This window comes from Pelodiscus sinensis, chromosome 5 (genome assembly GCF_049634645.1).
Source record: "Pelodiscus sinensis isolate JC-2024 chromosome 5, ASM4963464v1, whole genome shotgun sequence".
NCBI classification, from domain to species: Eukaryota; Metazoa; Chordata; order Testudines; family Trionychidae; genus Pelodiscus; species Pelodiscus sinensis.
Window position 1 is genome coordinate 41114196 of NC_134715.1, and position 26507 is coordinate 41140702.

The 26507-nt window shown below is 41.1% G+C and overlaps 1 protein-coding gene across 3 annotated transcripts in view; it reads right to left on the bottom strand.

Moving 5' to 3' along the window:
* Positions 1-2209: 2209 nt before the first annotated feature.
* The window catches only part of ABCE1 (ATP binding cassette subfamily E member 1), a 39187-nt gene continuing 14889 nt past the window's right edge, over positions 2210-26507 (bottom strand). For 2 of the 3 annotated variants that reach the window (XM_006131783.3, XM_006131782.4), the window contains exons 3-18: positions 21840-21925; positions 20551-20648; positions 19029-19146; positions 17290-17427; positions 17049-17118; positions 14721-14817; positions 13717-13806; positions 12913-13034; positions 9973-10194; positions 7974-8033; positions 7830-7888; positions 7536-7646; positions 7312-7454; positions 7096-7218; positions 2992-3103; positions 2210-2737 (exon numbers count right to left, since the gene is read on the bottom strand). In XM_006131783.3, coding sequence (XP_006131845.1) covers positions 2690-2737; positions 2992-3103; positions 7096-7218; positions 7312-7454; positions 7536-7646; positions 7830-7888; positions 7974-8033; positions 9973-10194; positions 12913-13034; positions 13717-13806; positions 14721-14817; positions 17049-17118; positions 17290-17427; positions 19029-19146; positions 20551-20648; positions 21840-21925 — 1697 coding nt within the window. In that variant the 3' untranslated portion in view covers positions 2210-2689. Of the gene's footprint in view, positions 2738-2991; positions 3104-7095; positions 7219-7311; positions 7455-7535; positions 7647-7829; positions 7889-7973; positions 8034-9972; positions 10195-12912; positions 13035-13716; positions 13807-14720; positions 14818-17048; positions 17119-17289; positions 17428-19028; positions 19147-20550; positions 20649-21839; positions 21926-24576; positions 24977-26507 lie in introns of all 3 variants that reach the window. The other variant, XM_075929880.1, reaches the window with a different exon arrangement.

The following is a 26507-nucleotide window of genomic DNA, read 5'->3' on the forward strand; positions in this document are numbered from 1 at the left end:
CTCTAAATGCATAACCTTACACTTCTCACTATGAAATTTCATCCTATTGCTATCACTCCAATTTACAAGATCATCCAGATCTTCCTGTATGATATCCTGATCCTTTTCTGAATTGGCAATACCTCCCAACTTTGTGTCATCCGCAAATTTGATCAGGACACTTCCACTTTTGGTGCCAAGGTCAGCAATAAAAAGATTAAATAAAATTGGCCCCAAAACTGATCCCTGAAGAACTCCGCTAGTAACCTTCCTCCAACCTGACTGGTCACCTTTCAGTATGACCCACTGTAATCTCCCCTTTAACCAGTTGCTTAGCTACCTCTCAACTTTCATATTAATCCCTATCTTTTCCAATTTAACCAATAATTCCCCATGTGGTACTGTATCAAATGCCTTACTAAAGTCGAGGTAGATTAGATCCACTGCATTTCCTTTATCTAAAAAATGTTACTCTCAAAAAAGGAGATCAGGTTGGTTTGGCATGATCTCCCTTTTGTAAAACCATGTTGTAATTTGTCCCAATTGCCATTAACCTCAATGTCTCTAACTACTTTCTCCTTCAAAATTTTTTCCAAGATGTCAAACTAACAGGCCTATAGTTACCTGGGTTTAAGCTGTTTAGGTTTAAGTAGTTGGGGTAGCTACTTCCAAGTCCTCATTCACATTAGCTACCCAGTGACTGTCTCCTGCTCCCTATTACTCTTATTACAGGGGGCCATACCTCTATTAATCTTTAAAGTCCACTCACATCTTCATTCTAGTAGTCCCATTTCATTCCATGTTTGCATATTTATATAGTTATTCTTTACTGTTTACCAATCCCCTACCCTAAGCTCCCTTTTGCATCTAACTTCCACCCCAGATCCTGAAACACTTGTTAGTGGCCCCCTATCAAATTTCTGTCCACCCTGTTACTGATGCTGACACAATGCTTTCATGTGGCTGCCTCTGCTACAGAGTGCTCCAATAGCAATGGAAAAAAAATCCTTCTAGCACAAGCCCGTAAGTGTAGACAAAGCCTACAGTACTGGCATAGCTATGTCACTATGTTCCTCATCTTGTAAAGCAGTCAAGCATATCTGCCTTGCGAAATTCTAGGAGAGGGAAAATACTGAAGACTGTATGCCTTTCCACATTAAGAGCATTGTTAGTCAAACCCCTGAAATGGATTTAGGCGAAAGGAAAGCTAGTGCAGATTACAGTAAGTGCTGTGTACTATCTTAGAATATAAAAAGGAAACCACCTAGATATGAATATGTAAGACAAGACCTATTGGTGTAGGAAGTAAAACCCCAGCTGCCACAGGGATGAACAGACATGATAGAATACCTAGTTATGGCTGGATTATTCTGCTCCAGACTCCCACATCTGATTTGGATACAAAAGACCTCTAAAATTTTCATTGTAGTACTGAAAATGTGTAATTAGAGAGAACTTTAATTTCTCTTACATAAGGACAAATTCTACTAATGGTGATAAGTTGTTTTTTTTAATATCTTGGAGCATCTGGGGACTGACATTTCTTCGAAACTAAAAGGGGATGTGCCATTTTAAAGCAGTAGATTTAGTACTGGAAAACAGCAAGAATTTTACAGAACTGATTAATACAGGACTGCAGCTAAGGTCCTTGATTTCAAAAAAACAAGTGTAATTTGTTACAGAAATGGACTGGACTGAAAAACTTATGCTTGCAGCTTCACCTTTTCAGTAATGCATTAAAAAAAGCTGTCAAAATAGAAGCCAACAGATCCCACCATTTCCTAGAATAAACATAATTGCCCTAACTGCACAAAAAGATGCATGTGTCATCTTTTGATAACATTCCCCTGAAAACGAGTTGTCTTTTTTGTGAAGCAGCTGCAGACTTACTGAGCAACACAACCTTACCTCTAACTACATTTGTACCATAAGCAGCTAGAACCAGTCACTGCTTTAATTTATCAGCCTAATGCTATCTGTATTTAATAGTAAGTATATAGTTAAAGCAGATGTTCAGAGGTATGCCTTAATGACTCTATTAAGACTGATCAACAATTCAGAGAACATGTATTGAAAAATAACAGCACCAAAAGTATTTAAAACTCATGGTGTAGCTAATTGACAAAGTAATTCTATAAAACTGAAAAGGATGTGTATATATTATACTTAAGATAATGATCTGAATCTTATCAAGCATTGTACCCCCATGGTGAGTGAAGACAAAATGATATTTCAGATGGATATTTATTTATGAAATCCTCAGCCAGAGTGTGTCAAACTTGCTCTTAAAATCAGCAGTTTTGGAATCTTGACATTGTAAACCTTCATGTTCTACAGAAAACAGCTTTCAAAGATTTTTAAAAATGAAAGAAAACTGGTTAGTATGTGGTATGCAAATAAATTACCTTTAGACTGAAAGCTTCCCCATAATTTTGAAACAGCTGGAGACTTATTCATATAACAATTTATCAGGCATCTATTCTGGAAAGTTATCTGCAAAATACAACCATATCACCAAAATACAAGAATGGCAGTTTCTGTTGCTCAAATTGAAATTCACATGTCTACTGGCTTCTGATGTTACACATAGCAATAACATTAAGTTCCAGAATGAAGGGTATTCTAAAACCTGATTGAGTGTTTTTATATAACAGTGTTCAGATTTCAATTTGCATTTTTATAAACTGATTATGGAGATTCTCGATTTCTCCTAGTCATCCAAGAAAAAGTAGTTTCCACTCTTCTTTTGTTCCACATCCTTTAAAAACAAAATAAGAAAATTTCAGCATATTTTGCCCATTTGGAAAATTCCTTGACAAACTAAACTTGATGTGCTGAAATAGTGTGTGTGATAGTGGGGGTAAAAATAACTAAGACCATCCTTGACTTTGCCTCTTAATTCCACTTTGCTTGCTGTGCAAAGTACAAGGAATGTATCCAGTAATTTGTATTTTTCAGGTCTTAGTTCATTAGACAAAATTGTGTTGATCATGCTTTAAGGCAGTTTCTTACCTTGATTGAATTGAGTTTGTTTATTCTTGGTCTGTAGTTGTTGGGGTCTCTTCTGAAAGTAATTTCAAGCTGAGACAAAAATTTATTCATACCAGCCAAAAGAGTCTGAGGACTATTAAAAAAAAAAGTAAGATTAAGTTGTATTCAGATATAATCATGAGAAGTGTACTAAGAGGGTTCAAGTTATTTCTACCAAGCTTTTAAAAATGCTAGGCAGGGAAATAAATTGTCTGGCTGGTTTACACCTGTAATTCTTATTAAAAATGTAATCAACCAAGGTGTTCAGAATCTCCAAAAATCAGACTATTTGGAGTCTAAACTATGATTTAATAGGCACACCATTAAGGTTCTTAAATTTGAAGGTTAGGGTTTTTGTCATCTTAGTCATAAGGAACATTAATACAAAAAGATAAAGACAAATTACTTATAACAGTCCATACCACCTATTCCTGTTCTTACCAATACAGTTGAAGTTGACAAGGTAGGGTGCACGGATGGACAAATTACAGTAGACTTCTGATAATCCGGCACCTTTGGGACCTAGGTGGTGCCAGATTACTGGATATGCCCAATTATCGCGAAGTACTGAGGTGGGGGGCTGTGACAGGTCTGCCCCGACCTGCACTGCGTCTGGGGGGGTGGGCAGGAACAGCACAGCAAGGGGCAAACCTTCCTGAAAAATGGTGAAGCCCCACTCCAGCACCTAGAGTTTCCAAGAGGGGAGTGGGCTCCCCCCCCCCCAGACTGCAGTAGTTATCACAAAGCAGGGGGGTGAGGGGTGGCGCTGCAGGACCAACTCAGCAGCACCCCAGCTGGTCTGCTCTGCGCCGCTTCCCCACATCCACCACTAACGAGCAGCGGACTTGGGGAAGCTGCAGAGCAGAGCAGCTGGGGTGGTCCCGCAGCGCAGCCCCTCACCCCACTGCTCTGCGATAGCTACTACAGTCTGGGGGGTGGGGAGCACGCTCCCCTGCTGGAAACTCTCAGCAGCATGGGGTTTCCCCCGCCTTCCTGCAAAACAGCAGAGGGTTCGCCCCATACCGCACCATTCCCTGCCCACCCGCCGGCCCGTCACAGTGCAGGTCCCGGCAGACCCGTCACAGGGGTATAATTCCTTTCCTCTTTTCCCCCCTTCCCTTTCCCAGCCGCGAGCGCCTATGGGGCTCACAGCAGCTCCGGCTGGCCGGAGCACTTCTGGGTTCCAGTTGGTGCCGGACCACTGGAGTTTTACTGTATCTTGTTTGTAAGTTAGTCATAACAAGAGATGGACTTTTCAGTGGGATTTCTTATGCACACAAGAACATACCACTTTTCCTTTTGTATCAATTCACTTAAAAAAAACAAAAAACCCTCAAAACCCCAAATAAACCCCATAAGGGTAAAGTTGGTGAATATATTCAGTGCCCACCCACCAAAATCTATGCTTAAATATAACAACAAAAAATGAACACAGTCAAGTCATGTCACTCGTGCTAGATGCCCTACTATGTCCTTTGCATGTTCCATTGGGGTCTTCACTGTCCAGTTTTTGTCTCAATATTGTACACTATACAGGAGGCCTTCGCTTTATGATGGCCCAATTTACAATCCCCCCGCACTTACAACCTTTTCCGTAAGTGCGAAAGGGGCCGAAATCCCCCAATTTATGAGTTGTGATACTATCACCAGAGCTGATCGCGTCACAAGTCAGGAGCAGCCTGTAATATAAATATATTAAAAAAAAACTGGGCAGCTTTAAAAAGGTAAATTTTTAGTAGGGCTGCTCCTAATACCCTCTATAAATAAATTCAGTCACTAAAGTAGGGCCATCAAGTAATTAATGGTGCTGCTTAAATGTAATCATACTCAAACTATCATTTATTTAAATTTTTGAATGTTTGCTATATTTTAAAATATTGATTTCAACAACCAGTATACTGTACTTACTATTTTTACGATGCTAATATTTGCACTCAACTATAAAGTATTTCAATTAATTTACTACAAATACTGTAGTGCAATCTTATGAAAGCTTAACTTAAAATACAGAGTTATGTACAAAGTGTTAAATTTTAAAGTTTACAAGTACACTCAGTTCTACTTCTTGTTCAGCCAGTTACTCAGACAAGTTTGTTTACATTTGCAGGAGATAAGACTGCCCACTTGTTTACAATGAAAACAGGTGTTCATGTGGAACTGTTGTAGCCTGTGTTGCAAGATATTTACATGCCAGATGTGCTGAAGATGCATGTTACTTCACAGCACCATTCCAAAGGATGTACATCCGTGCTAATGACAGATGGTACTCGATGATCCGAAGCAGTGCAGACACATTTTCATAATTTAAGTCAGATTCCACCAGCAGAAGGTTATTTTCTGTTTAGGAGGTTTAGGTTCTGTAGTTTCTGCATCAGAGCTCTGCTCTTAAGACTTCTGAAAGCCTGAACCACACCTCCTACCTCTTGGATTTAGGAAGACACCTCAGATTCTTAAACCCTAGGGTGAGAGCTACAACTATTTTTAGAAATTTCTCACACACTTTCTTTGCATTTTCTCGAAGCTTCAGTGAAAGTATTTTAAAAAATGAACATGTGCTGGGTCATCTGAAACTGCTGTAACATGAAATATGACAGAACGCAGGTAAAAAACAGAGCCGGGGACATAGAATTCTCTCCCAAGGAGTTCGGTCACAAATTAAATTCATACATTATCTTTTATACAAGCATCAGCAGCATGGAAGTACATCCTCTGGAATAGTATCCACAGCATCAAGGGAAATATGAGTATTTAGCGCAAACACCTTTCAACACCAGCTAGCAGCTGCAAAAGTGCCATAGGAATGCCTGTTTTTCACTTTGATAACATTGCAAATAAAAAGCAGGCAGCATTATGTGCTATAAATGAACAAACTTGTTTTTCTTGGTTATTGGCTGAACAAGTAAGATTGAGTGAACTGGTAAGCTCTGAAGTCTTACGTAACTACATTTAAAAAAAAAAAACACTGTAATAAATAGACCTTTAAGTTGCACTTTCACGATGAAAAGATTTGGTATTCTATTATTTAGCAATGCTAGTTAAACAGCAATTTGTAAAATTTGTGATTAATTTTAAAATTAATTGAATGAATTAAATGTGATTAGTCAAGTCCTAATACAAAGTACAGTAAAACTCTAATTGTCCGGCACACCTGATAGTCTGGCACAAACTGGAACCCGGAAGTGCTCCAGCCAGCCAGCCAGCCAGCCAATTGGAGCTGCCCAGAGGCGGGCGGGGGTGTTGGCAGGAAACTATGCGGCGAAGGGCAAACCCTCCGCCGTGTTGCGGGGAGGTGGTGGAAGCCCTGCGTAGCCGGCTTGCAAGCAGGGAAACTTGTAAGTGGCAGCTGCGGAGAGGGGGCGAGAGGCAGGCAGCCTTCCCCACTGACCTCCACACTGGCCTGCCTTAAACAGCTGCCTGCCTCTCGCCCCCTCCGCCACTTACAAGTTTCCCCGCTTGCAAGCCAGCTGTGTGGGGCTTCCACTGCCTCCCCGCAACACTGTGGAGGGTTCACCCCTCCCTGCTGACCCCCCTCATGCAGTGCGGGTCCTGGCAGGTCCGTCACAGCACTCTGTCAGATACTCCGGCATATCTGATAATCCTGCACCTCCTGGGTCCCAAGGGTGCCGGATTATCAGAAGTACATTGCTGATATCAAAATGCTCCAGAAGTTTATAGGAACTAATTAACAACTTTATTAGTCACATTTTAAGAGCTTTCTAAATAGTGTTCCCTTTTAGAAGCTTGCCTAGGTATACAGTATTTTATCATTTGGCTTGTATTTCACATACCTTATTATAGTTCACCTGTCTGGAAAAAGATCCCTCAAGCTCATTCCTTCCTGCCTTAAACATTTGCAAATAATTTTTCCAGAGGGATGTTGGCCCTTCTATAGTGTCGTCTTATGCTTTTTATTTTACACTGACACTATTTATGTTCAGATTTGTGTATTGCAGTTTTCTAGACTGCAATTTATTTTGACTACTATGCAGATCATGTACATATTGTTAATGTTTTTAGCATTAAGTGAGTTCTATACATTGCTCTCTGACCTTCCCTGAGATAATTAAGTTAACATTAGCCTGTTACCTGTTTGCAAGTGTGTTCTTGGATGGAATGCCGTCAAAGACAATGACACGATCTGCCAGATAGGTCGCCATAATAAAGTCATGCTCTACTACAAAGGCTGTTTTTTTAGCATGGAGAATGAAACTGAAATAGAACAAATATTTGTGAGATTTGGAAATAAAACTTTTATTTTTAAAGTTAAAGTTTTACCAGTCCTTCCGTGCACACACACATTACCGTTTGACAACTCTAGCAGCCATTAGACGCTGTTCGGAGTCCAAATATGCTGAAGGTTCATCAATTAGATAGACATCAGCAGGCTTCCCAAGACAGAGCGCTAATGCCACACGCTGCAACTCACCCCCAGACAATGTCTGCACCTGTTAGGAAATAATAAACAAAATTTAGTTGGAAGTATTAAAAATAATAAATAAGATATTAAAAGGTCTCTGAGTTAATACCTCTTGATCAATGATGTTTTCTATCTGAAGAGGCTTCATTACATCAGTCACAAACTGTGGATGTGTATAGGCATCTCTGATCTTTTCATGGAGCAGCTGACGGACACTTCCCTAATCAAAGACAAAGTGACTACTTGGTTTGCTTCAGTGCATCATGGAAAGGTAAAGACAAAGATTAAAATATTTAAATAGTAGTTTTAAAAAAAAAAAATCAAGGACAGAATTCTCTCTGCATCTTTATATTGTGTTATGTTGTATACATGCAAGTGTAACTGACACAAAACTTAAACTTACTGTGGACTTAGGACTGATCTTCTGTGGCTTGTAACTGACATTTAGAACAGGTACCTCACCTATAAATATAATTATGTAGTCAAAACAATAGCCACCAAAATTAAATTGTTAAAATATGCTTCAAATTGATGCATTGAACAATACCTCCTTCATCAGGTGCAAGTCTTCCTGCAAGCATTCTGATAAATGTAGTTTTGCCAGTTCCTAACAAACAAATATTCCGTATTTATATACAGGAAGTTAGACAGTCAAAATAATGTATCCTCAGGAGCTCTCTACTATCTTCAATAGCATCATGATTAAATAAGAGCAACTTTCTACATATATTTATAAAAATGGGAATTATCAAAGCAGTCTCCAATTTTTTATTGAATTTTTAAAAGTTCAACTTTCCTTGTAGGACTATCTAGCAGATCTGTATTAGTGTATGCTGGAGTTGAGAAGCAGTGTATACACTCAGGGTACGTCAACTACAAACCTTGTTTGAAAGATTGTCTAGACAGCCACAAGACTTTCCAAAAACACCCACCACAATCCACTTTTTCAAGAGAGAGCACCTTGGCTATTTGGACACACTTTTGAAAAAGCCCTGTTTGCCTTTTTCGAAAAAGAGTTCTTCCTCGTAAAAGCAGGTTTACCGCTGTTGAAAAAACCGTCTCGTTCTTTCGATTTAATTTTGAAAGAACGTGACGGCAGTCTAGATGCAGGTGAAGTTATCAAAAAAAAACTCTGTAGTCTAGACATAGCCACTCTGCCTGTATTATACACAGTGGACTTGTGGATAGCACTGGACTGGGACTCAGGAGACCTCGGTTCTAGTACCTGCTCAGCAACCTTGGGCTAGTCAACTTAGGGAAATAAATGCTCATAGACTCAACTTTAAGGTCAGAAGGGACCATTATGATCATCTAGTCTGACCCCCTGCACAATGCAGGCCACAGAATCTCACCCACCCTCTCCTAGAATAATCCTCTCACCTATATCTCAGATATTGAAGTCCTCAAATGGTTTAAGGACCCCAAGATGCAGAGAATCCTCCAGCAAGTGATCCGTGCTCCATGCTACAGAGAAGGCAAAATGCTTAACCAGTAAGGACTTGGGCAGGGGGCTGCTTTAGCAGCCTGGGAGCTTGCTGGAGCAGCTCTTGTTCATAGCCAGCCCAGCCTCACTGCTACATGTTACACACTGGCTCCCCGGAAGTGGGGTGCGCAGAGGCTTCGCTGCAGGCTCTTCGGTAAAAAGTGTCTTGCTCAAGCCACTATTATTTTTAGCGTTTACACTGTTACTTTTTTAATGAATTTTTATGTCCCTAGTCAATTCACTGATCAGTGCTTCACTTACCTTATCTGTAACATGGAGATAATGAGGCTTACCTCCTTTGTAAACCATGCTGAGATTTGCTTATGAAAAGTGCTACATAAGAATGAGGTGGTATTACAACTGTGACAGAAGTACTCTCATTAATGTGTTTAAACAGGATAGGTTTAAAAAGAGAATCTTCATTAAATTGAGTAGGGAAGCTCTACTCTTAGGTAGTTTGCACAATCTCAGCTGTTCAAAAGGTACTGTTTTTAATAAAATACTGTTCTTTTATTGTCCAGAACTTGAGGCAAACTTGTTTTTAAGAGTATTGGAAGGGTAGCTGTGTTACTCTAACTTAAAAAAAACAACCCCAACAATGAATGGTTCTGTAGCACCTTAGACTAACAAATATATATTTAGTATCACGAGCTGAAACGGGTTGTGCCCATGAAAGCTCCTAATATTATATATATTTTGTTAGTCTCTGCACCCCAGTCCTTTATTTCAAAAATAACAAGCCAAGTGTCCACACTACCGAGCCTGTTGTTTCAAAATAACGCCTGCTTTCCATGAGGAATAATGCTTATTTCAAAACAGCATCTGTGTGGACACTCTACTGCTGCTATTTCGAAATAGCTACTCCCCAGTGCTTCCCGAGACTAAGTCAAGGTAGCACATCCACATTAAGGGAGCCTACCTCGGACTAATTTCAAGGCTTCCCTGTAGCATGGACATGTTATTTTGAAAATTTCCTAGCGTAGACATGCCCTAAGGTCCTCCAATACCACTCACTGCTTTTAATAGTGTTTACACACTAATTTCTACAGAGGATGACACTCACCATTTTCCCCTAACATCACCATGATTTCAGAGTCAGTGAACTCTCCAGCTACTATAGCTAGTTCAAATTCTCCCATCTTTTTTTTCATTCCTGGATATTTATACATACACATCTTCTTAACTTCTTCCTCATTGGCTGTCTCAGCCACTTTAAAAACCAGAGATGCATCTCGAAATCGTAAATTTTCAGTAGGAACATACCCATCCAAGAAAATATTTATGCCTATAAGAGAAAAAATGAGCTATATTAGTAAAGTCATGTGTAAACTCCCCCCCCCCCCCCTCCCAACTGCATGGACATTTACTGCTTGATTTTAAGCATCAGCCTAGGGTTTTATAATGACCAAGGCTGCATTTTAGTTACTGGCATTTTTTAGTAAAAATAGTGCATAGGTCACAGGGAGTTAACAAAAAATTCAAGGCTCATGATCTGTCCATTACTTGTACTATATAAAACTTGGGTTGGGGTTCTGGGAGGGGCAGTGGAGGGTTGGTCAGCGCTGTATTGCTCCTCAAAAGTGACCAGCATGTCCCTGCACCTCCTAAAGGAGGAAAGGCTCATGTCTGTCTGCCGTCCCCTCTGCAAATGCTGGCTCTGCAGCTCCCATTCGCTGGGAACTGTAGCCAATGAGTTGTGGGGCAATGCATCCATGTAGGAACAGTGCTCAGTACCCTCTGGCACCTCCACCTAGGAGCTGCAGGGACATGCTGCCCACTTCTGGAGAGTCTTCCCTGAGGTAAGCACCACCTCGCTCCCGTACTCCAGTCCTAAACCCCTTCTCACTCTCAAACTGCCCCAGTAGCGGCTGGTGAGCCACCCCGGGGCTGTTTGATTTGCTCGGGGAGCCCTGGAACCAGCCATACCAGCCACTGTAGAAGTCACAGAATCCTTTACTTCCATAACAAGACACAGGACCTTGGTCATTATGTCATCTGGTTGTCTGTGGCATGTTACTTACATTTATTCTACAAGACTGCATTAGAAATAGATTGAAAATTATGGAGCAGAGTTAAATTAATCTTTCTACAACTTCAATTAGAATAACTGTAAAGTCTCTAATCTATAACCAATGCACAGTAGTAAGACTCAAGAACTAGACAAAACTAAAAAACCCAGTTTGCAGGGAATTTCAACATTTTGAAAACTGGTTTTGTTCTGCCTCAAAACAAAACCAACTTTTGTTTTTTAAAGTTTCACATGAACCAGAGGTTAAAAAAAATAAATAAAGTCAAACCCTATCACCTGATATTTCCAAAACACAATATGCTCTCCACTATCAGGATAGTTTTAAATAGGGTACGTTTACAACTACAGGTTGAAGCTTTCTAAACCGGGACTCTGATTGCTCACGGATGTTGCTGGACCAGAGAGTCCTGGAGGAGGGTCAGAGGCAGGAGCCCAGTGGGAACCAAGAACCCAGCCAGACTGGCTACAGGTGGGCCAGTGGCTAGGAACCTTGCCATGGGAGTCTGGCTAAGCCCACAGCAGTGCAGCCAGAGGGCTCTGGTAGGGCAGAGGTCTGCTGTGGCACGGCCAAAAACCCAGCGGGGTGTCACAACAGAGCTGGCAGGGCTGGGAGTTCTGGCTTTGGGGCAGCAGACAGCCAGAGTGGGGCCAGGAGCCTGGGTGGCTGAGCAGTGATCTGCTGCAGCGTAGCTAGAAACCCCAGCAGCGGGACCATGGGCTGCCAAGGCGGAGCTGGCTGGGAGGCCCGAAATGACCTCCCCTGGTCTGGCAAAAGCCCTTGTTCAGGACCACTCAAGTCCTGAGGGTGCCAGACCAGAGAAGTCCAACCTGTATTATATTCAGCATACCTTCAGAAGAAAAGATGCTCTCCTTCAAACCACGCATATCTTTGCTCTTTGGTTCTCCCTTTCACAGAAGCTTTTGAAGGTATGTCTACAATTAGACACCTGTGGCTGGCCCACTTCAGTTGACTCAGGCTCACAGATTGTAAAACTGCTTCGTAATGCTTGGACCCAGACCCAAACATTTACCCCTGCAATTTTAGAGTGTCATAGCCTGAACCCTGTGAGCCTAGGACAACTGACACACACCAACCATGGTGGTTTAACTGCAATGTAGACATACCCCAAGAGGTCTTCCATCTCCTGTAGCAACTCTCAATTCCAATCTGTACCTGCCCCATATACATCACTCCCATCCCTTTGTTTATTCCATCCATAAAAGTGATCAGCACTTAAATAGTTAATGGTGATATGTATAGCATAATACATTATACTTGAGAGAGACTTAGAATTCTGCATTTTAAAAAGATATATTTGCTTAAAATAGCAATGCCAATCACACTTTCTATGCTTGTTTGTTTGTTTGGAAGGGCAAAAGGAATTAGGGTTAGAGAGCCAGGTGTCAACAGCTTAATTCTACCTTAGATATGCAGTCACACTGGGCTTAGGGCTGCAGCAAGGAGAGAGAACTTTCTCCAAGTCCTAAAACTGCTGGGGCCAGCAGAGGGGGAGCCCATCCTTACTGGCCTCAGGATGGAGCTGCCACATGAGTAGGGACACACTTGTGAACCCCAAAACCCTCATCCCCAGCCCCACTCCAAAGCCAACACCCCCCAGCCCAGAGCCTGTACGTCCTCTTGCACCCTAACCTCCAGTCCCATCCCAAATCTAGATCCCTTCCTTCTGTATCCCAAACCTCATTCTCCAGTCCCAGCTGAGAGCCTGCAGCCCAAACCTCTGTCCAAGCCCTGAGACCCCAATCTCACCCTAGAGCCTGCACCCTAACCCTGTGTCCCTGCCCTCAGGCCCCCTCTCACACTCTGAACCTCTTAGCCCTACTCCCGCCACATTAATTTTGTTATGTGCACCAGTATGAAGGTGATGTCACATATCACTCCCACGGTGGTACACAAGAAAATTAATTCTGTTTGGGGGTGGAAAAAACTAGAGGGAACACTGGTCAAAGAGTTACCTTCTCTTACACTGAAAGGCATAGTGACGACACCATAAGCACTTGGCACACCGTACAGGCAACAGATGAAGTCAGAGAGATAATCTAACACACTCAGATCATGCTCTACAACAATGATGTATCTGAAAAATAAAACCAAACCAAAATCATTTGTTGAATTTCAAGAAAAGAAAATGAGATTTGTTGCGTTTGTTTCATTTCTATCAAACTATTTTTTTCCACTGAAAGAAACAGTTTGATAGAAATGAAACAAATACATATGAGATTTTACAACCAGTCCCACACAAAAGACATTGTCAATATTTTGGTAAATTAACTATACAGAGCTGCTTTGGGGTTTTGGTATGATTCTAGTTTTAAGCTGATATTGGTAGAGTTCAAGCTTCACATAAAACAAATGTATTGTTAAATACTCAGTAAGTAAATGGATACTGAGTGTAACAACTCTAGATGTTTATTCTCCATTTGAGTCAATGGCTTCTTTACATAAAGTACCTGGAGAGAGAATTTGGTCAGGAGGAAAATAAAACTATATAGATTTGAAAAATGTAAACACCTGGGCGAAGAGAGAGGTTTGTGGAATTACAAATAGCACCGGGGGGGGGGGGGGGGGGGGGAATTAAGGAAAAGTAATCCTGACAATGATTTGCTGATCTTCAAAACTACACTAAACAAAACAAATTAAAAAAAATCTACTACAAAAAGCCATCTCCATTAGCAATGAGATTGAAGAGTCATCCAGTCAGTCTATGAAATGCAATCCAAAGTCATTAAAATTAAAGAAAATGTTATATTTCTACTTACCTGTCTGGGTTTATTAGAGATCGAATGGTAATGGCAGCCTTCAGACGCTGCTTAACATCTAGGTAACTAGAAGGTTCATCAAACATGAAGCTATGTCAAAGAGAGGGGAAAAGTATCAATGAGTATACATTTTTAATCATAATTTCTATAACATCTTTTAAAATCTAACCTGTAAGCTATCTTAATTTACCATTCAAATGATTTGAAAATGTCTATACTAATAAAAATAATTATCCTTTTTCTAGGTGCTTTAAACACTTTTCATTGATTCTTCTGCCAACTACCACATAAGGTTGTTTAAACAGTCCAAATTAACTATTCCCTTGCCAAAAACTCTGACAAAACTACAACCAGCGTTAGTTAGAAAGGTAACTTATATCAATGTCATGACTTCTAATTCCTTTCAAAAATTTAAATAGCCTTGTGACATACACTGCAAAGTGCAAAAATACCAATTTTAGGAGAGTGGAAAAGAACTTCCTCCAAATCAGAAAACCACCTGTCTTCTGATCTTGCTTTCCTGCTCTCAAGGCCAGCTGAAGTCAGGAAACACTTGGAAGGGATTAAATTAAGGGAAGGGGATCTTAGTCATGAAGCAGCAGCAGCTTGTTTGGCTGCTACTGGACATAACAGTAATTTCCTGATAAGACAGGAAGACAGACAATATTACCAAAGAGGTGGGTGCCTTCCTTTTATGAAATAGCAATATTAACTAAACCTGGCCTAGGTAGACCACCAAACCCCACAGGTCTCTGCTACCTGAGAGGGTGGATGAAAAAGCAAACAATAAGAATTTGTATGAAAATCTCAGATACCAGTTGTGGGGATACTGATAGAATATGGTTGAAAAAGTGCCTACATTTAACATTTCATTAAAAAAAAAATCACCTGGAGGAGCTGCCATCCACCCCTAAAAATTACTGCAATCTAAACACTGAATTTAAACCATAAATCCTGAAACAGCCTTTCAGATTGAAGGTACAATAGAAGTAAATGGAACATACATATCAGCCCTCTGAATGCAAACAACAGCACAAGCAAATCTCTGAAGTTCTCCTCCGGAAAGGTCTTCAATATTTCGTTCTTTCAGGTGAGTTAAATCTGGTGACAAAGAAAAATATTCTAACTTTGAAACAAATTAGACAAAGATTATGCTATTGGGGATATTTTGTAAAGCCTGCTCACCTATAACATATTTAGAGATCATAATGTTGTTGCAAAAGTCATAGCAAGATATAAAATTGTCAGCAACATTAAGTGGAAAGTTTGTACTACAGCTTTCCTTCATGCACAGGGATCAAATTTCCAGTTTTGGTGGTGGTGGTTCTTGGACCTGTGCTTGAAATTTAAAAATGACTAAGACTCAACTATACTTGTTTTTAAAAGTTCCTGATATAGGCAAATCCAAGACAGAAAACCTTAAAAACCATATTATTCCAATTATCAGCCAATATTTCAAAAAACTGATAAGGTTGTATAAAGCATTAAGTCTCATTTGAAAGCCAAGACTTCATCCTTGGTATAACATTTTTTTAGTTTCAATGATTCTCAAGACCGAAGATGCTAATATCTTGTTAGAATTGACTGGGTGAGGATAACACATGCAAGTTAAAATTAATCCAAAATTTTCCAAGCGTTAATAATTGTTTTACAGAACCTCAATCCTGCAATGTGATTTATTATTTTCTAATCAAGACTTGCCAGATACTAGACAGACATCAAGAGGACCACTAGAAGTGATTTTTGGCATTGGTCCAGAAATGAATATATCAAGTCCTAGCCAACTTTAGACTAATGTAAATTTCTATCCTTGAACTAGACTTAATTTTTCATTCATCTTAGACAGTGATCATTTTAATTTTTAATGTATGTGAATTACTCAAAACTCTTTAAAAAGAGACTTTATGAACCACAGTCTTACCAATTATTTATTTATTTTACGAAGTCAATTGCCTACAGTGTTCCCTGCAAACGTGTGGAAGTACAGTGTGATGGAGCCGGCGGGCTCCGCAACCCCAACCCAATGGCTCACCCGGGGAACGCCAGCAGCCGCTGGAGGGAAAAGCCGGTGGGGAAATGGTGTTGCGGCTAGACATCAGGGCAGGCGCGCTAGCACCCGTAAGTCCCTGGGGGGGGGGACCCGCCTCTTGCGGCGAGGCGGGGCTACCCCGGGAGCACCAGGTTTAAAACTGGCCACCCTCTGGGCAGTGGGCAGGACGGAGTCCGGAGAGCACCCCGGTTCTAGTGGGCAGAGCATATCCGGGGAGAAGGGTCCGGAGAGAGGCGCATTCGGGTTGTGACGCGTTAGCCCATGAACGCAAGAGGGTGAGTAAGGAAGAAGCCCAGGGCAGGGCTTCTGGCCCGTGGGTCAGTGCGTTTCAGGCGGCGTCCCCATTGATCACAGGAGGCGGAGAGAACGTCATCTCCCCTTCTTCAGGGCCCTGGGCTGGGACCCGGAGGTGAGGGCAGGCCCGGGTCCCCCTACTCTCTGCCCCGAAGCAGTAAGTTGAGGAGCGATCATAGAGGCGCAAGTGCCTCAGTGAAGTCAGAGTGAGACTGAGGCGTATGCATTAAAGACATTGGACTCATACCAAGTGGGAGGGTAATTGACTAAAGAGGGGAAGAGGGGCCTGGGGCCCCGGGGAGAGGAAAGGACCCTCTTACACACAGCAATATAGTATTTATAGTATAGGTAAAAAAAATGCCTCATATCTCCTCTGTGCAGCCCCATCAGTAACATCGTATGTCCCCAACCCCCAGGGTACAAATGATCCCACCTCCTCCCTGCAAGAGGACTGGAAGCATCTCTCCATCTGGTGAACATGCTCAATTCTGGTTGCCCGGGATAATCTTGTACATGAGATCAGGTGAGAAGCCAGGCTGGGCTCAGGGGCACCAGCCCAGGTCAACAGAGGCTTCAGAGATGCAGCAGAAGGGGCAAAAGCACTGGGGAGTATGGAGGAGGGGGTGAAGTATGGGCCTATGTCCTTCCTGAGAACTTCTGGGAGAGTGGGGGTCCTTAAATGTGCCCCCCCCCCCACACACACAGAGTCCTGCTACTGGCTGGGCTCCTAAGGTTGCTGCTGTAGAGTTTGGGACCCCATGGATGGTGGGGAAAGGGAGTAATGTATTCTGCCGGGGAAGAGCCATTTAGGGCAGTCTTCATGTGCATACAACACCTTCTGTACACAGTCCTCTCTCAAATGTGAAATTTTGCCCAAAATATCCAGGGTATACAACAAGGACAAAAATGCAGCACTTAGTAGAGTTCACTGCCTGGCCAAAACCACAACCAACCAAACAACGAACAACTTAGGAGGAACATAGCTTACCAAGCTGCTGACATACAATAGTCTGTGTGCCAGTTTCATCCTTCCTGTCCAAAATAGACCCCACTGTCCCCTGCCGTGACAAAAGCAAGAATTAAACCTTTTCTAATATTTAAGCATTCAGCTATTGCAAATATAATCCAATATGAGCCTTTAAAAATAAAATAACCTATGTAAAAATGTTATGTTTTTCATGTGTTAATGGAGAGATACTTCTCATGTTCTAACTGGTAAAATTTCTTACCTTTGCAGCTTTAGGGATCTGGTCCACATACTGAGGTTTGATGATGGCCTTGAGGTCATCTTCCAGGATCTTAGTGAAGTAGTTTTGCAACTCAGATCCTCGAAAGTAAGTCAAGATTTCTTGCCAATCAGGTGGATCCTACAGAAAAATTAGGTAGTAGGACTTAAGAGCATTTTAAGAATACATATTCATTTAAATTATTTGTAGATGTAAGCAGACAAAGACACATGCAATAAAAACAGAACCCAGAAAAGGTCAGTCACTACTTCACTTACTTGCTATGCTTCCACTTCAATAGTTAATGACATGAAACACCTTAAGCTGTAGAAGGAGTGCAGGTCCTTGTACTCTTTCAGGTGTGTGATGTCACTTACTCTTGCAAGAGAAAGTACTGTAAATAGGTCTTGGCAGCAGAAACATAGTATCTTCAAGAAATAAAGTTTAAAGCATTGGTCCCCAACCCGGTGCCCGCGGGCGCCATGGCGCCCGCTGGGGCATTTGTGCGTGCTCACTGACAACCTGGGCTGGCCCCACCCCCGGCATGCGGGAGGCGCTGGTCCCAGGCGCGCTGCATGCACCGGCTGCACGGCGCTTGGGCAGCCCCGGCCCTGGGGCACATGCTGGCGCTGGGTGCAAGGGCATCCCCGTCCCCTGGCGTGCTCCTGGATGCGCGGCCCTGCCCCCGGGCGCCCGGTGCATGAGTGGCCCCACCCCCTGGGCGCCCAGCGCGTGAGTGGCCCCACCCCCCGGGCGCCTGGGAGCCTCTAAAGGTTGGGGACCACTGGTTTAAACGAATGTAAGAACTGTAGTAAGACTGTTTTAATAAGCCAGTGTCAGAAGTCAAACCATTTCATATGGAATAATGCATATGGGTTATTCTATGACTCAGTTCCTTTACACTCTGACGTTTATGCATTAGTCTAAGGTTACCTGGGCTAAACGATAAGCATTAATCTGATAAAGTTTTACTTTACAGAAAAAGATCCCAGAAAAATATATTTCCTAGTTCCCAGCAGACACTCCCAAGAGTTGAAAGCAAGAGAAGACAAAACAGAGCAAATTTAGAGTAGGCAAAAAAAAAAAAAAAGAACTGTTAAAAGGAAACTGCAACTCCTGGTTATCTTGGGAAGTCTGACTGATATCCTGGATTGGAGGTCAAGATGCTTAGCGTTCTTCCCAAAATGAAATTGTTCTCCAAGGGTATGTCTAGACTACAGGCTTTTGTCGACTTATTGCATCAAGACTACCTCTAGTTCTGTCGACAAAGCAAGCCGCTTTTTCGACATGAGAGTGTAGATGCAAAGGACAGCGTACATGCAATAATGCCTTCTGTCGAGAAAAGGCATTATTCCTCATAGAATTAGGTTTATCGCTGTCGACAAAACTGCTGAGTTCTGTCGACATTATGTCGACAGAACTCAGCAGCAGTGTAGATGCAGATATAGTTTTGTCAACAAAAGTCCACGTTTGTTGACAAAACCCTGTAGTCTAGAGACACCCCAAGAGAACCAGAGCTTGAAAAAGCCAAACAACCATAGTTAAAGGGGATTAGCAGCACAGTGACCTAACACCACTTGCCCTACACCTACACCAGTGCCTAAGCTCAGCAACACTTCCACAAATTTTCATGAAGCACTGATAAAAATGTGACAGTTGCAGAAAAAAAGTTACAGGGACAGACAGAGCATATCATCAAGAAACCATAATAACCCATTTCCCAAGCTCTATTTTATACATACATCGTATTTTCCAAGGTTTGGCTTCTGCTTTCCAGCTAAAATTTTCAAGGCAGTTGATTTTCCAATACCATTGGTTCCAACCAAGCCCAGTACTTCACCTGGGCGGGGAATAGGCAACCTGTATATAAAAAGTCGTATTTTCAGTGTAATCAAAGATTTTCACCAGAATTTAAAACAAAAGACTAGGAAAGCTTTTTTTAAAACACTTGCTAAGGGGTTCAATCCATTTCAGTGTCTCTAGCTCAATATGGCTTGAGATTAAAATGTTTTCCCCTTACATTTTTGGCTGTGTTTTAAAATTTAGACCACAACCAGATACTACTGACTCCAAGGTTGTTTATCTCCATATTCTTTCAATGAGAATCACTTTAAAGTGACACAATTGTGCTCCAACTTCTTTATAATGATCATTAACAGAGAGAGAAAAATATTTTGGGTGAAAAAGTTATTGAGGTACAGGCATAGGATCTATGATCTGCCAAAGACTTTTTGTATGACTTTGGCCTAGTAACCCAACAGTCTATCTACATTTCACTATTTGTAAAAGATAAAAATTAATTGATATCTGTAAGAAGCTGACACATTAAAATGAAGAATGCCACAAACTCAAACTAATACAATGCCCAGATTCTAGAGACTGCTTTACCTATGCTAGACCAGTTCCCATACAGGATCACGAAATTGGGGTTGGTGTGCAAGAAGGGTGAAGGCTATGGGGTGGGGCCAGAAATAAGGAATTCAGAGTGCAGGAGGGGGCTTCCGCCTAGAACTAAGGGGTATTTGGGCTGGGGCAGGAAGTTGGAAGGGAATACAGGCCTGAACCACACTCGCCTCCTCAAGCAGCTCCTGGAAGCAACGTCACATTCCCCTTCTCACTGGCTCTTGTGCGGAGACTTGACCAGGCAGCTCTGTGCACTGCCCTTTCCCCCTGACTTGAAGCATCATCCCTGCAGCTCCCATTGGCTGCAGTTCCCAGCCAGGAGGATTTGCAGGGGTAATGCGTGGGGCAGTGCATAGAGCCTCTCCGGCTGCCATTGTGAACAGGAACTGGAGGGGAGACTTGCTACTGCTTCAGAGAGCAAACATGGAGCAGGGCAAGCCGCAGACCCTGCTCCCCCACAGGAGCATGAAGGTTGCATTAAAATGGCCAATGGCCTAGATGCACCTGTGGGCCATCGTTTGCCCACCCTTGTCATAAGTAATTTTCAATAAGCAAGCTAGATTCAGATTTAAAGTAGTATTAAAATGACAGCATCAATATTTTTAAATTACAGGTCACTGATACAGTTTATTGTAACAGAAGTTACAGAGGATTTTTTTTAAAACCAGAAACTATTTAATATTCAACACCAAAAGACTATGTCCATAAAAGCCCCCACATAGATTCATCCCATGTCCAAAGTAACAGCGATCCCATCTCTAACAATATTCAAATGACATGTCCAGAATAGTATATACATTTGAGATTAATTTAAAATTAGATAAGGTAAAATGAAGTTGGCTGGAGGAAAGTAAGTAATACCTGTGAAGTTTGAAGGCATTGGCACAGTATCTATGTGTTGTTTCTTTCTCCAGGTTGCTAGGTAAGTTAACAATTGACAAGGCTCCAAAAGGACATTTCTGTAATGTAAATAATCAAATGTATTGCTTACTAATGTCCACTGTAACAAATCAGCACAAACAAATTATTTTGCAGCAAAATTCCTCTGTTTGAAGTGCTTCACCCCAAACATATTGGTTTACAAGCGTGAGTGCCACACTTCTTATCTGTAAGTAGGTCAGTGCAAAATATTCAAACACATTCTTAAATTTACTTATTTGCTAATGATATTTTGCTAACTGATTTATACAGATTGACCACATAAACTACAGAGAGAAGAGATTAGTCATTAGTCAATTTGGTCATTGCTAGACCAAGCACTCCTATTGATAATACGGATGGGTAAAATTACATCACTTTCTGTACTTAATAGAGAAATAGACAGAGTAAACCCTATTCCCACTTTTTCAAAGTTAAATATGGCAATTTTAAACACTGACTAATATAAATAGTTGGAAGGACTGGACTTACTGGAAAATATCTGTAAACATCCATTTCACTGCACACATACAAACCAATGAAAAAATATTTCCTTTGATAACAATCAAAATATTTTTGCCCAATCAGACGTCTATACTGCATGGGCTATTTTGGGATACTGGAGGATCCCGATATAGCTACCCTGCATCTACAGAGGCAGCCCGTTATTTCAAAATACTTTTCAAAATAACGGTTGCACTATTTTGCCATCCCAGTAAATCTCATTGAACGAGAGGTAAGGGATAGCTCAAAATAACTTATTTTGAAATTTGGCATGTTTACATAGCGCCAAATTGCAAAATAACACATAGCGCCAAATGGAGTATTTTATTTAAAGTTTAGGGTGCTATGTAGACTCACCCCAACTGCATAAGAAAAATACTGCTTGAGAACTTAATTTGATCTGAGTATTTATTTTGTAAATTTTTTCATGTGATGTAGGTGATTTTTGTTTTAAAGATTGTAACAAACTTTTATAATCTCAATGTTTACTGTAGGTAATTGTCTGATCTTACCCCCATCATCCGACCTTTAATTTTCCACAATGAAAATTCAAATAATAATACATACAATAATTGCTATTGTCAAAATATTAAAAGGTACATATAACTTTAAATAGCATAATACAGATTCTCTCTCCAATTCTGAAGATATACTATTTCTTCTGAGTACATATTTTTAAAGAACTTGAAATAATATGTATGTATGAACATATACACTTTATCTTTTACCTTAATGCAAATACCACAACCAATGCAAAGTGTTTCAGAAATCCATGCTATTTTGCTCTGTGGTGTGACTTCTATACATAGTTTTCCTGGTGAAAACAAAAAACAAAAAACATGTTAACACAAGACACATCATTGGTGAATCAAGTTTATAGTCAGCATAATCAGTGAATACTGAACAGAAATCCTGTAGCTGCCTTAAATTTCTCCAGCAAAAAGTATTCAAAAGCAGCCCAGAAATTGAGAAGTTATTTCTTAGCATTACCGCTCTGCACAATTTACACCCAAGCTCCTTATATATTACACAAACTATTCATAGTAGGGCTGTTAAGTAATCACAGTTAATCCAGGCAATTAACTCAAAATAAATAATGGTGATTAATCACACTAATATTTTTCCTACATTTTAAATTACAATACGGAATAAAATATATTATTTATTACAATCTTTTGTTTCAAATTCACAGTGCAAATATTTGTATTTTTCAATTCACCTCAGAAGTATTGTAGCGCAAAATTGTAACTTACAAATGCAGAGTATTTTGATTACTGCACTCAAATTAAACAGTATAAAACTTTAGACCCAACAAATCCACTCAGTCCCACTTCTCATTCAGTCTACTCTTAAGAAAACATGTTTGTTTACAGTGACGGGAGATGCATCTTATTTAGAATTGTGATGGGGTGAGGTCACAGTCAATCCCTTGGGGGTGATTTCTGGGTGCTGATAAAGCCACTGCCGCCCTTCCTTTTGCTCTCTGGGGCTTCTCATGGGACTGGTCCTGCTAAGCCAGCTCCCTGGTCTCCCCCAGCCAAGGCACAGAGTTAAAAAACAACCCTCCCCCCCACTTCCTTCAGGTCAAAGGAAAATGCAGTTTTGGGCCCAGCTTCTTGGGGTACCACTCCTCAAATGGGATCAAATCCCCCAGTGAATTATTTAGGTAATGAATTATTTAATAATGAAAGGGGGAACATACACACTGATTGCTCCACCCAGCAATAATTATTTACACCGGGCTTGATAGAAAATAAGTGATTTTGTTAAGTACAAGCAGTATGATTTAAGTGGTAATAGGTGAAAACAGGGAGAGCAAAGTAGATTACAAACTCAGAACAGTAAACACTTAGCTACGTCTACACTAAAACTCCAGTACAAACTTACTACAAACTCACCCTAAAACTCTTTCTTTCCCAGCCAAGCCTTCCAAACGGAGCAGCCTCCTTTTCCCTGGGTTGTCTGGTTTCGTCCTTTCAGTGTGCCACACCAGCCAGCCAAAAGACCAAAGACTCCTACTTTCCTATTGTTTTTCAAGATTCCTTTATTGCATGGGGAGTCACCTGGCCCATTCCTACCAACCACTGCTAAGACTTAAGGACAAACGGCTATTTGCATATGATTGCCCAGACACTGAGGCCTCCAAACAGTGGGACGACCCTATCAAGAGTACATTTAAAATCCATAAAAAGTAACCCTAACCCTACTCCATACGTCTAATTTTACACACAAGAATGATACATTCACCAAAATAAGATAAACAGATCCAGTGGATTAAGACATGAAGATCGATAGGTTACATGAAGTAATTTGCTTCAAAACACCTTTGAGTTATGTGCATTCGTGTCCATGAATCCATTTCATAAAGCATGGGGGGGGAGGGTATCTGTGACAAGAATTTCACCAGAAAGTGAGAACAGGCACATTTGTAACCAGCATTGCAAGGTATTTACTGCCAGATGTGCTAAACATTCACATGCCCCTTTATGCTTCAGCCACCATTCCAAAAGATGTGCTTCCATGCTGATGAGGGGTTCTATTTGATAATTATCCAATACAGCTCAAACTAATACATGTTCATTTTCAGGGATCGACAAACCGCGGCGAAATCCACTTGCCAGCCCCGCACCGCGCGTGCGCGCACCACCAGTGAACGGGGCGACCAGCTGAAATCTACTTGCCACGGGCGAGGAGATAAATGGATTTGTCGAGTCCTGTGCATTTTCATTACCTTAGTTAGATGCCATCAGCAATTGATTTTCTTTTTTGGTGGTTCGGGTAATATAATTTCCACTTTGGAATGCTGCTCTTTTAAGACTGCTGTAACCATGCTCCACACCTTGTCCCTTTCAAGTTTCAGATGGCACTTCAGATTCTTAAACCTTGGATCAAGTGCTGTAACTATTTTTAGCAATCTCACAATGCGTTTTCTAAATTTGCAGTATAAGTGTCCTTACAATGAACACGTGTTGGGTCATTATCTGAGACTGCTGTAACATGAAATAGATGGCAGAATGCAATTAAAGCAGGAGACACATAGTTCACCCCTAAGGAGTTCAGTCATGTTTAATTAACACTTTTTTTTAAAATGAGTGTTATCAGCATAGAAATATATCCTCTGGAATAGTGGTCAAAACATAAAAAGGGACATGTTAATTTTTACCATATATGGCACATGAATATATGTTGTATCATCAGCTACAACAGAACCATGCAAACACCTGTTCTCACTTGCTGTTGACATTGTAAACAAGGAGTAAGGAGCATTATTCCCTGCAAATTGTTACCAAACTTGTTTGCCTGAGAAGTAGGATGAGAAGTAGGACTGAGTGGAGCTCTAAAGTTTTACATTATTTTATTTTTTGCATGCCGTTAAAAAAAAAAAACCCACAACATAATTCTAAATTTGTAAGTTCAAGTTTTGATAGGGAGACTACACATTAGTACGTGTTGAACCTCTCTAACCTGGTACTCTCTGGTCCAGCAACATCCATGGTCCAACAAATCCACTTATCATGAGTGTGGTCAAGTTTCCTGCGCTTCCATAAAGTTTGCTTATTGCCACGAGATCTGGCTCTCAGTGTCCTGTGCTGATATTGAGTTCTAATTTACCCCTAAATGTTTTCTAAAGAGCCCAGTGAACAATGGAAGTGTTGGTAATGCTGCTAAGCAATATTGACCTCCCAGGGTTCAGCAAATTCTCTGGTTTGACACCACTCAGATCCTGATTGTGACAGACTGGAGAGGTTCAACCTGTACTTGTTTGAGGTGTTAGGGAAGAGTCGCCAAGTTTTGTTTTGTTTTTAAATGTACTCCATTTTGTTTTCCTCTTTAAGATGGTGGCCAGACTCCTGGTTACCGTCTCCTGTCAGAAAAGAACACGAAAAAGAGGAACGTTGGGAAAGAAAAGTTGGGAAAAATGGGTCACATGACTCCAATCTGCCCGGTAACCAGAGGGCTCTTAAGGGGAGTTCACCCGCCCCTCAGGGCTCTCTGTGTGAGTATCATCAGTACAACCCAGCAGTGCTAGGGCGACAGCTAACAAGCTGTTTGGCTTTGTAGGCCGTCTGAGCAGAAGCCAGACTGGTTGCTGACAACCCTTTGTGGTGCAGCAATCCAGTTTCACAGCTGTAATAACTGCTAACTTAGGGTTTATTTTGTTTAGTTAGGAGTCTGCAGCAAGGCCAGTCACACACACATGTATATATACCATCTCATCCTCCAGTCCACACATCACACGCAGGATGGCGTATAAAGTATACAAGAAAGGAAGAAGACCAGAAACAAGAAGACTGTCTATTTACTTGGGTCTCTGTAACTCCATCTCGTCTCTGCTTGTTCCTTTTTCCTCAGCCTGAAGACATTCACCTACCTCTTTTCTCCAGACATCAAGACAGTGGTAGGACTATTTAATATCATTCCTATTTTGGGTTCTGGCTTCACACCAGGCTTCACTTGTGACAACCGGATTTTATGTTTGCTTTCTAAGTTTAGTATTTTGTTAAATAAAACAGTTGTTGTTTCAGCCATTTCTGTTTGACTTGATTAATGCACGGTGATACAGATAGGTTCTACACCTGCGTGTCCCAAGAAGCAGGATTGAGTCCTGGACTAACAGAGGTGAATGGAAAACACTTATTTTTACAGTGCAGATGTTTGTACTAAACAAATAAAGTGAGCACTGTACACATTGTGTTCTGTCTTGTAACTGAAATAGATTTGAAAATGTAGAAAACATCCAAAAGTATTTAAAATACATGATATGCCATCATTAACAGTGTGACTAATTGCACAATTATTTTTTAATGACTTGACAGCCCTAATTCATAGTATGATCCAGAAAGCCTTCACAAAATTTCTATTAGTACATAAGAACGGCCATACTGGGTCAGACCAAAGGTCCATCTAGCCCAGTATCCTTTCTGCCAACAGTGGCCAATACCAGATGCCCCAGAGGGAGGAAACATAAAAGGTAATCGTCACATGAACTCTCTCCTGTCACTCATTTACAGACAAACAGAGGCTAGGGACATCATCCCTACCCATCCTGGCTAATAGCCATTAATGGACCTAAGCTCCATGAATCTGTCTAGCTCTTTTTTTAACCCTGTTAAAGTACTCGTCTTCACTACATCCTCTGGCAAGGAGTTCCACAGGTTGACTGTGCACGGAGTGAAGAAAAACTTCCTTTTGTTTCTTTTAAACCAACTGCCTATTAATTTCATTTGGTGACCCCTAGTTCTCATATTGCGGGAATAAGTAAATAACTTTTCCTTACTCACTTTTTCCACACCAGTCATGATTTTATAGACCTCTATCATATCCCCCCTTAGTCTCCTCTTTTCTAAGCTGAAAAGTCCAAATCTTTTTAAATCTCTCTTCATATGGGATCTGTT